Source organism: Galleria mellonella, unplaced genomic scaffold (genome assembly GCF_026898425.1).
Source record: "Galleria mellonella isolate WM207_F2 unplaced genomic scaffold, CSIRO_AGI_GalMel_v1 utg332, whole genome shotgun sequence".
In the NCBI taxonomy this organism is placed as follows: Eukaryota; Metazoa; Arthropoda; class Insecta; order Lepidoptera; family Pyralidae; genus Galleria; species Galleria mellonella.
Window position 1 is genome coordinate 122,385 of NW_026442080.1, and position 15,258 is coordinate 137,642.

At 36.8% G+C, this 15,258-nt stretch overlaps 1 protein-coding gene across 1 annotated transcript in view; it reads right to left on the reverse strand.

Moving 5' to 3' along the window:
• The window catches only part of LOC113523563 (cell adhesion molecule Dscam2-like), a 224,877-nt gene that overhangs the window by 29,079 nt on the left and 180,540 nt on the right, over positions 1 to 15,258 (reverse strand). Inside the window, exons 13-25 of the mRNA XM_052896763.1 lie at positions 14,911 to 15,001; positions 12,787 to 13,174; positions 12,188 to 12,323; positions 8,469 to 8,588; positions 7,842 to 8,018; positions 5,779 to 5,923; positions 5,074 to 5,222; positions 4,182 to 4,353; positions 3,257 to 3,396; positions 2,746 to 2,895; positions 1,959 to 2,043; positions 1,027 to 1,109; positions 349 to 483 (exon numbers count right to left, since the gene is read on the reverse strand). Coding sequence (XP_052752723.1) covers positions 349 to 483; positions 1,027 to 1,109; positions 1,959 to 2,043; positions 2,746 to 2,895; positions 3,257 to 3,396; positions 4,182 to 4,353; positions 5,074 to 5,222; positions 5,779 to 5,923; positions 7,842 to 8,018; positions 8,469 to 8,588; positions 12,188 to 12,323; positions 12,787 to 13,174; positions 14,911 to 15,001 — 1,971 coding nt within the window. The remainder of the gene's footprint in view (positions 1 to 348; positions 484 to 1,026; positions 1,110 to 1,958; positions 2,044 to 2,745; positions 2,896 to 3,256; positions 3,397 to 4,181; positions 4,354 to 5,073; positions 5,223 to 5,778; positions 5,924 to 7,841; positions 8,019 to 8,468; positions 8,589 to 12,187; positions 12,324 to 12,786; positions 13,175 to 14,910; positions 15,002 to 15,258) is intronic.

A 15,258-nucleotide genomic window follows, 5' to 3' on the forward strand; every position in this document is an offset into this window, starting at 1 on the left:
ACTTACCGTTTGGAAAATCATCATCTTCATCATCATCTTCCTACCCTTATCCCAACCATTTGGGGTCGGCGTAATATGATTTTATCCATATTACAAAAAGATTTGGTTTTTAGTTTTACAACCGGCCACCTGCCTGACGTCAACCCTCTTTGGGAAAATATTTTTACTTATTTATTTTACTAAGCCGAGTAGAATAAATAAAATATAAATTTTGCTTATAGAGAGTTTGCTTATATAGAGCGTTGACTGTACTTTATAAACCCATTGATGCAGACGAAGCCGCGGGATAAAAGTATGTATATATACTAATACTGGGGACGAAAAATAGAGAAAGGTATTTAAATGTACCTTCAGTTGTATAAAGCACGGTGTATCCTACGAGCGAGTTGCCTTGACCAAACAACACAATCGGCTGCCAACCGACCCTCAGCGATGTAGAGGAAACCGCAGTACATTCCACTGAAGATGGCGCTTTCTCTGGGAGCTGAAATAAAAAAAAACTGATTTTGCAGTAACATTATAAATAACTAATTGCTACTCCTTCAAACCTTTATTAAAATTATGCATGTTTATTTAAATATACTATGTGTAATAAAACTTTTTTTTTTAATTAAAAAACCCGTCCATTATCAATTAACACCATGCACGCTTGTCATTCAAATAATCGTTTAGTGTATAATATATTTTGTTCAATTTGTTTTTTTCAAAATAACAGTTTTAAATTTTTTCACAAAGTTCGTAAATAGTCCACAACATAAATATTACGATTTATAAAGCGAAATTACGTGTTATAAAAGTAGAATAATTATAATGTAGATTTTGTATAGCAACATCATTTGTAAATCAATATATAGGTCGTCCATTTTTGTCTCTTTATCTTGTTTTTATTTAATTAATAATGTAATTAATTATTAATTTTATTTGTATACATATTGTTAATCTTTATCATGTGTATCATTCTTTGAAGGGAACAAAGAGTTTTCATTCATTCATTTTGTTTATTTTGTTTATTAGGAAAAATCTCACCTCCTTCCCGAGTATCTTGAAACACCGGCAGTGAGTACGGTCCGGACCCAGCATTATTGAACGCCGATATCGATATTGAATATCTGAAAATAATAATAATAATGACTAATTAAAATTCCTATTGTTCTTTTTTTATACCACTGAGGTGGCAGACAAGCATACGGCCCACCTGATGGTAAGCGGTTACCGTAGCCTATGAACGCCTGCAATACCAGAGGTATTACGCGCGCGTTGCCGACCCTGGAGAAACCTCACGGCTCGCCATCGACAGGGAGTTCACCCTCATACCTTACAGCCTAAATGGTCGCGTACAACGCGGTTTCAGAGATGTTTTCTCCCACGAACACTCAGGTTATGGAATGAGCTCCCTGCCGAGGTTTTCCCTAGAGACTACAGCATGGGGTTCTTCAAAAAGGGGATATTAAGGTTTAACCCTTAAATACCTGAAGTTTCAAATTGGATACTGGGGTTATAAATCGCATTGGGCACCTACAATCGATTTTAATTTAATATTTGGCTGTTTACATGTTACCAAATGTTTTTTTTTTCAAAATAAATATATAAAAATATCGTTTTGATTTTTTTTTACTATTTTTTCCCCATTAGTAAACACAGTAAAGGGTACACTTATATATTTTTTTAATTTGATTTAAAAAATCAGGCTTTTAAGGGTTAAGGGTTGACAACGCGCGTGTGACATCCTTGGTGTCACAGGAGTCCATAGCTTTATTTATTTATTTAAATGAACACCAACAGCACATTGCATTATAACACATATAACAAACATTAAATACAATACAATATTAATGCACATGCCTATTATAGGTATTCACAGCATTTGCTTTAACATAATTATACATATAATTCCGTTTACCATCAGACGGGGCGTATGCTTGTTTGCCACTATAGTAGTATAAAAAAGTAAATATTACCTCGTGTTCTTGAGTAAGCCACTTAGCAATGTTTCTTGCTTGCCAGACTGTTGCATCACTTTCAGAGTTTTCTTGTCGTTCGCGTCTGAAATTTTTTAATAAGTTCGTTAGATTGGTAATGTAAAATTCAATACGAAGTCTATTCTTCGTTACGGGTTCGATCCCAATTTAATAAAATATATGTATTAATGAGTATTTTTGTTTCGTCATGCTCGCGAACGGGTGTATTTATGTATTTCTGGATATAAACCTAGTCAGGCCGACCTTCACGCGGTCTCCTTTGAATATCATCATGGTTAATTTCTAGTGAAGTCACGATGTGCTAACTAATCTGCATTCATCCTTCACTGGTGCCCCGTTAGCGTATACCGTTAGCGCAGGCGGGGTTACCATTACATTATCATAACATTGAAAAAAAACCGCTTATAATTAAAGATTGTATCCCACAAAAAAAAAAAAAAACTTCAATCATGACAATACCAATTATTTCGTTCCAAGAATTAAAGCATTGAAAAATTTTGATAACATTTCTATGGAATATACAAGAAAATTTTCCAAATTGTTTTAGAATTGACGGAGTTATGAGATAAAAAATATAAAAAAAAATACAACCGAATTGAGAACCTTCTTCTTTTTAAAGTCGGTTGAAAAGGAAGCCAATTATTTAAATGTCACATTGTATATACCTGTTTACAGTCGACTGTAAATAACGTCATATTGTGTTAAGTCACTTACACTAAGTGTATTAAAATGTAATAAATAAATAAATAAATATATTATTACTTACCTGTTTCACCGTTTTGAGGGACAGCTTTTAAATGGTAACCCATGATGATCCCATTGTGTGAATCCTTAAGAGGCGGTAGCCATGACACGTACAGTTCACCGGGATTTTCCGTTTGTTCCACTTGCAAGTTGACTGGCGGTGATGACGGTGCTGAAAGAATCACGAAGAATCATTGAAAAGTAAATAATTGTATGTATTTATAGGAGTTTTTTTAAGGCTGATAATGGAACGGTAAACTCGTCTGCGCTATTGGTAGACACTGGCAGGGCATCAGTGACAGATGATTGGTGAGGATGAAAGGCAGGTCAGTTAGTCCATCATAAAGAATTCAACGACCTGATAAGGTATATTGACAGCGATGGGGACTAACCTCCCATGTTATTTCAATATCAAAAACGTAACCTAACATGTTATTTCAATTTCAAAAACGGTTGTTTCAATATTACAAACAGACACTCCAATTTTATTTATATGTATAAGATGAATAAATAAATAAAAGGTGTAAGCTTACCTTCTTCGTGTGTGGTGAAGTGCAGTGGTAACGTGAACTGACTGATGCCAACTTGGTTGCCGGTTGCGACGCGGACGCCGTACGCGGTCGCCGGCCGTAGATTCTGCAGTTCTACCGTTTGACGGATCTCTGTGTCTTTCCTGTAACGTGTTCGTAGACAAAGTGGTATTTCTATTTAGAAAAAAAAAACACATCTTGTAAAATTTATATATGTATGGGATCAACACGGAAGTAATTGACTCGACTGCAAAAAGAATCATCATAATTTATGATTACGTTTTAAAAAAAACCGATTTGAATTGTGGCAAAGCCAGTTGTTTTGATATCATCATCATCTTCCTACCCTTGTCCCAATCATTTGGGGTCGGCGTAATATGATTTTATCCATACTACAAAAAGATTTGATTTTTAGTTTTACGACCAGTTGTTTTGATGTAAATATTAAATTTTTTAACTGATTTTGTTTAAATTCCTATGGGACTGGAGGTGAAAGTATCTTTTCAGATAGAAGAAAATTTTTTCAGAAGCAAAGAAAATTGTTCAATTTTCATTGAGAATTGATATATTTAATTATGAAATTGCCACATTACGATAAATTTGAACAAAAATTTAAGCATGAACTCTCTTAATAGAACTAAGCAGCGTTACCAGATCGAGTACTTTTTTGGGAATTTTAAATAATAGTTTTAGTATTTGTAAACTCTGTTTAGACATAAAATATATCATTCAAGGGAAAAGTAAGAAACAGAAGGAATGACTTTTGTCGTTTATTTTGCGGCACATGGCAAAACGATAAAAAACGACATAACTTTGTGATGGGGTAAAAATCATACAAATTGTGTCGATTTGGAGAAAAATATTTGACATTTGGGTAAAAATCAAAATTCGCATCTGGCAACGCTGTTATTGTTTTTAATAACATTACCTAGTAACATTCACGTTAGTGGCATGCTCCCACACACTGTCCCCGTACTGGGTGACCACGTATTGTACAGTGTAGTGCCTCGCGTTAGCTCGCAGAGTGTCCCGCCATGACACCACTGCAGTCCGAGACCTGACCGTCTGTATACGAAGGTCTGATGGTGGAGTAGGTGGCTCTGAAAGATATGTACTTGAATTAGTTACATTATATTGAATTCGTTAGCTGTATGCAAAATTAAGAATTTACCAATAAAATAGAGTATACTAATTTCATTCAGCGGTTTTACTCGTATTGATATCAATCACATAATGAATCCTATGTGCTATGTTAGGATAAAACTTATTTAAGTACTTTTCATTCAAAACCGTTTAGTAGTTTTTGTGTGAAAGAGTAACATACATCCAAAAATTAATAGTATTAGGATAAAAATTTTGTGAATAAAAAGTTCGAAAATAATACCAAAAAAAATGAGCTTAGCATGAGAGATTTAAAAATCTATCGTTTTGAACCAACGTTTTTTGATGAAAATTTTCAACTTTTTACTTTTAGATTTTAAATCATATTGTATTATATGTATTTTTAAAATCATCAACTTAAGAAATGACAAATTACATATTTCAGTGCAATAATTTTGTTTGAAAATTGTCACAATATTGCACACCGCTCTACCCGCTTACTTTGATGTTCTTTCCCACTTTGGGTGTTGCTGGAATAGAACTCTTTGAGTTAAGCTCACCTTTGTACATTTACTTACCTCTGTCATATTTTTATGTATTATAAGTGTGCACAATAAAGTATAAATAAATAAATGAAATGAAATTAGTACATGAAATACATATAAAGCCAAATTGTTCTCAAGTTATTGTTACAGGAAGATAAATTTGTATTGACTTACCTAAGATTGTTAATTGTATATTGAATGTGGCGGCCCCATATGGGTTGTTAGCTCTGCATTGGTACAAACCAGCGTCACTCGCCTCAGAATATTGAAAGCTTATAGCACTGAACACTCCTTGGTTTGTCTTCGATTCAGAATGTTTCATCCTGGAATGAAACAGGTACATTTTCAAACGACTTCAAAAAGAAGTTTATCATTTCTGTTGTATTGTTGATTTATGTTTCTTATCTCATAATTCTATCAGATCTAAACCGAATTGGAAAATTATTGTTTCATTTAAAAGGATATACTCGTATTTACAGATTGATTCCAAAAAAAATTTATGAAAATTCATCCAGTAGTTTAATTTTCAGATCAAAAAACTGATTTTGCCACAACTGAAGTTATTTCGTTTTTTTTTTGAGGCACAATCACAAACAAAAAAAAAAAAAGAGAAACAGTACATTATGTACAATTTACTGTTCTTCTTGTCATTTCTTGTCATCATCGTCATGATAATCATCATCGTCGTCATTTCAATCGCTAATTCTCCATTGATGAATATAGACTTCTTTCTTAGACAACCATTAGGGACAGTTTTGAACTACCTGCATCTAATGATTTCCTTTAATGCACTTATAATGTTATTATATAGTAATTATGTATCAATAGACACATTGACGGACTTTTAGCAAATTCGAATTTTGTAAAAACATTACTTACCTTTGATTTTGAAATTCCACATGGTTCCCATCGTGCACCCATGTCACTCTTATGGGCTCATCTCCCAACGGTCGACATTCTAAAGTGACAGGGTGACCCAGACGGGAAGTCAGGTTTGTTGACGATATTTCGAAATGTACCGGTTCTGTAATTCAAACAAATGTGCCAACAGTTAATTTACTTATAAGTCTTAGAAATATTAGTCTAATAAAAATTATGATAAATAACAAATTTTTTTATGTTTTAAAATAATCATTTTTAATCTATACTTTTCATTTTATTTCCTTATGTATATACATGTCGTGGTTGATTATTATAACTTTTTTTTTATTTATTATTACAAAAATATAGAATTGCAGAAATTATGTTACATTAGTATTCAGAAACCACGTAGGTGTATATTAATACTAAATACATTAAAACTAGTGGTATAATGCCAGTTACAGATCAAAAAGGGCATGAGTGTGACTCTGGCCGACACTAAAATTATGTGTCCAAATGAAAACTTTCAACTACCTTTACGGCAATGGAAAACGCCGATAACAAATCAAATCGATTGACTGAAGGGACTGGCTGAAAACCAGCGCTGTGCAGCTGTACACATTGCACTGGGACACTCATAACATCAGCTGAGCCAGTTCTTTTCTATATATATATTTTTTATTGTAGTTGCGTTTTTTTCTGGTAATATTTTCTAATTTATTCTAAATTAATCCAAATGATGTTGGTAGCTCACTCTCTTTACCAGGTTGGATTTCGGTGGAATATTGGCATGTCGCGTATTACGTTCAATAATAAATAATCGATAAATGTTCTAGCTATTTTATTATATTATTCTACTATGAATTATCTAATTTTATTAATATTAACTTTTAAGCTTTCACAATCATATTACATGACTTAGAATTAACGCGATGCTTTAGGTAAACTACGATATTTTTTATTTATTATTTTTAGCCGTTAACTGTTCAATGTTGAACATAAGCCTTCGCCATAAGAAGAGTTTTGCCAGTAGTTGTTACGCTTGGCAGGCGGGTTGTTAACTGGCAGTTAGGTTTTTACAGATGTTTTAAGAGAGAAGCTGCTGCCCATCCCTCCAACACCTAAATAACGATAATTTACTGAATTATATTGATGTTTCTACTAAGTTTCCGTCGGCCGTTGTCATGTATTGTTATTTACATCACAATGTAGTACAATGAGTTGGTAGAAGAAAAAACGTCCGCCTCGGAAGTAGAGACGTGTAGCGCAAACATCTGTTCATGACCACGGTTGAAGTAACTTAGTCGAAACGTCAAAACAACACAGGTAAATTATTATAGTTTATCTATACCAGATTTATTTAGTTTATCTATATCAAGTACCAGTTGGGAGACTTTGTACAAAAGTCGTTTATTGGTAGGCAGTACCTCTGTCCCATTCGTGTTTCTACCGTGAAGCAGTTGTGTTTGCATGGCTGTGTTTCGGTTTGAAGGGTGGGATATGGCGTGAATTTACAGGCTACAGAGGAATAACACCTAAGTGCTCAGGAGTGGCAACGCATGGGGGTATTATGGGCGAAACAGTACTGTTATGTCCATGGTACTGCTCATGTCTATAGGCGAAGGTTACCATTTTCCATCAGGTGGGCCGTCAGCTTGTTTGCCATTCTAAGTCGTATAAAAAAAAACTTAAATTGAATAAATTGTATATACAAATAATTGTCTAATTTTATTACAGAAAAAAAAATTAAGATTGTATTTTATGTACGTAAAAAATATTAATCCACTCTTGCGTCGCCTACCCACTTCTATCTGTTCTCCTTTAACAAAAGGTTGTCTGTAAGAGATTGCCCTAGCGTTAAGATCGCCTTTTATACCTTTATGTGTATATTTTAATTTGCACTTTAGGTTACTGTATTTCACTTGAATTGTTAATGTCATTATTTATTTTTATGTTTCTGGTGCAATAAAGAGTTAAATAAATAAATAAATAATAATTCTTCCAAAAAAGTTAGACAGCATAAATATGTCTTTTTATAAATTGAAAGCCATTAAATGTATATAAGGAATACTCATACATACTGTTAACGCTCATCCAGACAGTCTTGCTCAGCGGTTGGCCCACTCCATTCTCGACGTTACAAGAATACAGTCCTTCATCGGTGAGGGATACTTCCTCTATGACTAAAGTACCATTTGGTAGACTTAGTATACCACCACCAGCCAATTCTAAAACTGGTTGCCACGTGCCTAAAATAGCTGGAAAAAAAAAATAACGTTTTTAATTTATTTAACTGATTTTTTACTGTTTTTTTTTTTTCTTAATGATTGATAATGGAATGGTAACCCCACCTGCGCTATCGGTATACACCGGCGGGGCACCAGTGAAGGATGATAGGTGAGGATGAAGCAGGTCACTTAGCCCATCGTGACGAATTCAACAAGAATTGTTCACGATGGTTTCCAGGGGGAACCACGTGGAGGTCGACCTAATAGGGCATATTGCTAACAATAAGGTTATCAAACTCCATTGCTCCATTACTCCATTGCAATCCCTTTCCCCCCCGGTCTTTGGTTGGGAGTATTTACAATAATTTATCTGTGACAGTTCTTTTTTCAATTTTTTCAAGACGACATGAGGGTAACGAAATAGATTACGGAACAGAAAAATATTTATTTAAAAAATGGAAAATAAATGAAGGATTTTACCATCTTTTTTCATCCAATGCACTTGAGGTTGAGGGTACCCGCTGGCGCTGCAAGAGACTGTTCCTCTCCGGCCCAGCAGCAGAGAAGAATTGGTCGGCTCCTCCAGCCACTTTGGTGCCACTGTAATATTATTATTACTACATACATTTTCTGTCAAAAACACAGATATTAATTTAAACCTCTCTTTTCATTTAAGAGTTTCCTTTTGTCGGTGCAACTAATTCATGAATTTTCTTCCAGCTAGCTCTATTTCATGTCATACCTTTGACCTCCCTATACGACATGACACTTATTATTTCAATTGTAGGCTGTCCCATTTGTGTTTCGACCGTGAAGCAGTTGTGTTTGCATGGCTGTGTTTCAGTTTGAAGAGTGGGATATGGCAGTGAATTTTCAGGGTACAGAGGAATATTAGGGGAATTCATTCAAACCTGAACGCTGTAATATTGCAGGGAATTCATTCAAACCTGAGACGCTGTACACAGAGACAGTTAGAAACGGCGAGAGAGCCGGAGCTCTTCCTCACGGAGACACAGATATCCCCTCCTAACGAAACATCATACCTGACCTACCCGGGACATGTAATAAGCTTGAACATTGTTTTGTTTCGCGTGCCGGTATATGTGCGTATGTCAGAGAGGATATCTGCTGTCGACGCCTTGGGACTCTTGAAGGTACGGACCTGTCCATTCTATGGCTGCGCGTAGATTGCAATGACCATGCCCGCATCTATTTTATACAGGTCCCACAGCGGTAACACTGAAACCGACCAACTAATTGAGCACGTCCAAATGGCTACAGATTCCCTGCTTGAGAAAGATTCCTTAAAATACAATTTGAAGTCGTGATTGTTGGCGACTTTAATGCCCACCATGCCGAATGGCTTGAGTTCGCGTACAACCGACTATGCGGGAAGATCTGTTCATGACTTTGCTTTGGCTTATGGTCTGACACAGCTTGTTTCCTCGCCTACGCGAATCCCTGATGTGTTGGACCATTCACCTTCACTGCTGGACCTTCTGCTGACCACCCACCCAGACAACTATGTGATCTCCGTCGAAGCCCCGCATTAGATAAAGCATTTTCGGATCACTGTTTAATCGGAAATAAGTGCCTCTTACGAGTCCGACTCCACCTCGTTCTACGGGTAGACGTCGCATTTGGCACTACAGGTCGGCAGATTGGGATGAGATGCGGATTTTTTTCGCATCTTACCCATGGAGGCTTGTTTCTTCACATGGATGATCCCGACGCCATTGCCGATTCCATTGCTGATGTGGTGCTTCAGGGAATGGAATTATTTATTCCAACTTTGTGAATGCCCGTCGGATGGGAAATCCCAGCCCTGGTATGGAGCCTCCTGTAGAACAGCATCTCGTCTGAAACAGGAGTGCTTCCTAACCTGGGCTAAAGGTGTGGCGTCGCGAGATCCTAACACCAGTGCTCTTAAAAAGAAGTATAACTCTGCCTCTAGGTCTTTCAAAAGAGTTATAGCCACATAAAAAGTCAGCATTTTTTCCATATTGCATATTAGTAGAATTGGCAAGAGACTGGCTAGTTTGCTTGAATCTGGGACTCTTAACAGCTTTCTGGTCTCTTGCCAAAGCTGTAAAAGGGAATTTCTGTAAGTCATCCTTTCCACCTTTGCGCAGGAGGATGACTCGTTACAATGCCCAGAACGCTAAAGAAAAGGCCGATCTTCTTGGATCCATCTTTGCGTCAAACTCGACATTGGATGACGGGGAGAAACCACCACCGACCATCACGTGTTGTAGGAGCTCTATGCCTGACATTAAATATATACGCATAGCTCAGTGCGTAGAGCACTTTTCTCCCTCGAAATCCATAAGTCGAGTGGGCCTGATGGTATTCCTCCAATTGTGCTTAAAAGACGTGCGCACCAGAGTTGGCTCCGGTTCTTACTATATATTTTTTCGGCTTAGCTACTCATCGGGCATTGTCCCAAAGTTTTGGAAGACTGCTCTGGTGCATCCGATCCCTAAAAAGGGAGATTTTCAGATCCAGCTAACTATAGGCCCATAGCTATCACTTTCTTATTCTCGAAGGTTATGGAATCCATCATTAACCGTCAACTGCTCCGGTACCTAGAAGAGCACCGGCTGATCTGTGATCGCCAGTATGGCTTTCGACAGGGACGTTCGGCCGGTGATCTTTTAGCTTACTTAACACACCGATGGGCAGTGGCAATCGAGAGTAAGGGAGAGGCCTTAGCAGTTAGTCTGGATATTGCGCAGGCCTTTGATCGGGTGTGGCATAGAGCGCTGCTTTCAAAGTTACCTTCATTTGGGTTGCCTGCGAGACTGTGCATTTGGGTCGCCAGTTTTCTCAAGGAACGTAGCATTAAGGTCGTAGTCGACGGTGCATGCTCTGATTTAAAACCTTTGAATGCTGGTGTCCCGCAAGGCTGTGTACTATCTCCGACTCTGTTTCTTCTGCATATCAATGATATGTTACAGATAAGTAATATTCATTGTTATGCGGACGACAGTACAGGAGATACATTATATACCGGTCATGCAAAGATCTCGCGGGCACATACCGATTTTTGCCGTTTTTAGACTTAATGTCTGAAATCGAAACTTCACTCCATCAAGTTTCGATCTGGGGTGAACAAAATCTTGTCCAATTTAACCCCGAAAAAGACACAATCTGCGCGTTTAACCTGTTAAAAAGACGCCGTTTGTCGTATCTCCTCACTTTCAGTTGGCACTTCCCTTGATAAAAAGTCAAGTCTAGGAATTCTGGGCGTTGATATATCTTGCGACGTCAGTTTTGCGGTCATCTGGAGGAGAATGGCTAAGATAGCTTCACAAAAAGTTAGAGTGCTCAATAGGGTGAGACGATATTTCATGTAAGAACACCGCCTGAAATTATATAAAGCCCATAGTCAGGCCGCATATGGAATACTGTTCTCACCTGTGGTACAAAAGGAGCGCCAATAAGTACCAACTCCTTCTATTTTAGTACCGCATTCAAAGTAGGGCGGCTCGAATTATCGATAGTCAACGCCTTACTGAAAGAGAGAGAGAGAGAGAGAGAGAGAGAGAGAGAGAGACCCAGATAGAGAGAACTGCGCAGAGATGTTGCGTCTCTGTAAAAATCTTCTTTTGTAACTTAATTATCATGGGGATTGTTATATAATTGTAACAAATGATACCTGCTGCTGATTTTCACCACCGTACAACCCGCCACAAACTAAAGTTTCATCCCAATCATCTGGACGAATGGCGGTCTTCCACCGTTTTTTTTCAAGGCACTTTCTTCCACGCAACAACCATTCTTTGGAATCAACTTCCAGCAGCAGTATTGGTCCGAACCGATTACGACAACATAACCTTCAAAAAAAGATATTATAAATCTCTCTTTTCAAAGGTTTCCGGCAGCAACTACCTGCAATGCCGCTGGTGTTGTGGGTGATCATGGGCGGCCTAGTCACTTATTATTTCAATGTAGGTGTCCCATTTGTGCATGCAGTTGTGTTTGCCCCCTGTGTTGTCAGTTTGAAGAAAAAAAAAAAAAAAGAGGAATAACACCTAGAGTCCTCAGGAATGGGAATTTCCTTCAAGTGGGCCGTCAGCTTGTTTGCCATTGTAAATTGCAAAAAAAGGCTATTTTTTATTCTGGTCAGTAAACATATCCCGGTCGCGGACAAAGGCGCGGGTTAAAGTTAGTAATGATATAGACAAATGAGTTCTTACCTTTAATATATAATTCAGTGGACCTGTTTACTTTCGCGACGTGGTTGGACGCGACACACGTGTACGTGCCGCAATGTTCCAACGACACTTTCTTGATTACCAACGCGCTGAATAATTCGGAACTTCGTTCTACTACCTGTGAATGAAAAGATTTTTTTTACAACACAAAGGGCAAACGAGCATGGGGCTCACCCGATAGTAAGTGACTACCGCTTCTCGCATAGTCATTAGGAACGGGTCTGAGCCACTTGCATTCATTGATTCCCTGCAATGCATTTGAGGGCACTGCACTGCGACTGACATTGAGCTTAGTACTTTATTATTAGAGTCATCATCATCATCATATCAGCCTCTAACTGTCCACTGCTAAACATAAGCCTCCCCTTTTGGGGTTTGAAAATAGTTGCCCTGCTTGGCACGTGGTTTAACAACCACAGTTAGGTTTTGAAGATATTTTAAGATGGACGCTGCTGTCCAGCCCTCGTCCTTCCTTAGTCGCCTCTTACGACATCCATGGGAATGGAAGGGTTGGCCAATTCTATGCCAGGACCAAGACCAGAATATTACGGTAAATATTAGAGTATTTATGTAAAATTTACCTTCAAACTATTTGGAATCCTCTTCCCGTCTTTCAACCATTCAAAATGTATAGGCAAGTCTCCACTTCGAACATTACAGTAAATGTTAACAATTTGACCCTCTTGTAAATTATTTCCTAATAGTAAATCTTCTAAAATTGGTGCTTCGATGACTTGTATTTCAAATGCCCTTCTTGCCATTTCCCCTGATGGACTTGTAACAATACAAGTGTACACAGCACCGTTCTGTTCTTTGCTTACTTCTGGAATGGTCAGCACTCCATTAATGTTTACCGATGGCGCATCTCTTCGGGTTTTTCGTTTTAAAAAATGTAAGTTTCTTTTATATCGAGTTTGGAATACATTGTTCGTATTCAATATTTTCCCATTGTGCTCCCAGTCAATTTTGCTGAAAAAATGTAGTCGTTTAAAAATAATCCACTTTAAATTATAATTATTTGTCGGCTTTACTCAATCATTTTAAATTCGAAGATGCCCGACTACTTTCGAAGTCGATAGAGTTCTTATTCATGCGCGTATTAGATATTTTTTTAAACTACAGTAGCTTTTTTAAACATCTTGTTTTATAATGTGTACCTACATTTATTAGTAAGAATAAGATTGACCACTTTAAAAAATAATAAAATATTAAAATTGTTATTATGACCAAGAATTTTGGCATTAATAAATATATACTTGATAGTGTATATATAAGCATTTTTATTATTTTAATACAAGTATTATATATAACGTAAAATAAGTAAATATGATTTAATAGTTGACATTTGGCGTTTTATAATACTAATAGGATAGGACGTGAAAGCTTGTTTAATTGTTTGTTACATCTTAGCACCATAACGGCGCCACCAATCGCCAGTAATTAATTTGAAACTAGTCGAGCATTTCTGAATTTAAACGTGAGTAATCATATCATGACTCCGATAGTTATTATTAACTGTCAGAGGTACTGCTGAACAAAGTCGTTCTCAGACCTATTGGATAATTTTGCAGGCAGTTTATGGACCATTTAATCCGTGTGTGCCTTTAGATAAGGTAGATACATAAAATGACTACTGATGATGGTTTAAGAGAATGAATGGGCTGCTGCCCATCTTTAGATAATTAAGTTCTCTTTGTCAGACGACACGAACGAGAAAAGAAAGAGGTAGTCCATTCTATGTCGAGGCCATATGGGGCATATTTTTTGCAATTATAAAATAATAAAAGTGCAGCACTTTTTCATGTTATTCTAAAATAAAAATAAAAAAAAATGTCTTTGGAAGTCATTGGTATAGTAGGCACTAGGAGTATAATGGTCTCGCAAACAGGAGCAATGTTTGAAAACTACGAAACTACTTTTTGCTCGCACAGATCGGAATGGAAAGCTGTTAGTGGTTTGCAGATTAGAAAAGTTTTTACGGATCTGCACGGAATAATGAATTCTGTTTAAAAATTGCTCGCGGCACGAATTTTCTATTTGATTGTGGTAGTCGTTTAAAGTGAACATAAAATGGAAAACAAATTGACGTCATACTTTTATGGCGGTGTACAGTCGAACAGCAATATAGTCATTGCAAAATACTCTATGATAGCCATGGAATCCCTTATGCACCCTTCAATGGTTATTCTTGAATACTGTGGTGTTATTTTATTTATTTATTTAAACTTTATTGACCAATAAAATGCGATATGAAAGACAGACTTAATGCTATAGGCATTCTCTACCAGTGAACCTTTAGGATGCGAAAAAATGCGAAGAGATACGAAAAGATTGCTCTCTGCTTTACTGTACTTGTACTATCATTACATTTATTAATTGTCTTGTTAATTCCCTATATTGTATAATGCAAATAAAGTATACTTATTCATTCATTCAAATACTCGATGGCGATACAAAAATAAAATAATAGGTGTTATGTCTGAGAACATTATAATTTGACTGCCGTATCTCACTCCTTAAACCGAAAAAACTATGCAAGGACAGCTGCTTCACAGCATGGATACCGGTAAGACAAAAGTACCAATGCAGGCTGTTTTGGTACAAAATCTCCCTTTGGCCTTCCCAAATTTTTACTAGGAGATATCTGATTCATTTATTGTTATTATCCAAAATGTACGTTCATTATTATATGGAGTTGTACTTACCTAATAGGATATCCATAGTATGGGCACCGTAGATTCACTGATTCGCCACTCTGGATTTTTATAGGTGGCAATGATCTTATGTATGGTGGACCTAAAAATATGAACAATGGAATAAATTTTTTCTATGCTACTTAGAATGACAAACAAGCTAACGGCCCACCTGATGGAAAGTGGTAACCGTTGCCTATAGACATGAGTAGTATCATGGACATAACAGAGTATACTCTTTGTGATACTGCCCATATGTTGCCATTTCTGAAGACTCGGGTATTATTCCTCTGTATCCTGTAAATTCATTGCCATATCCCACCCTTCAAATCGAAACACAGCCATGCAAACACAACTGTT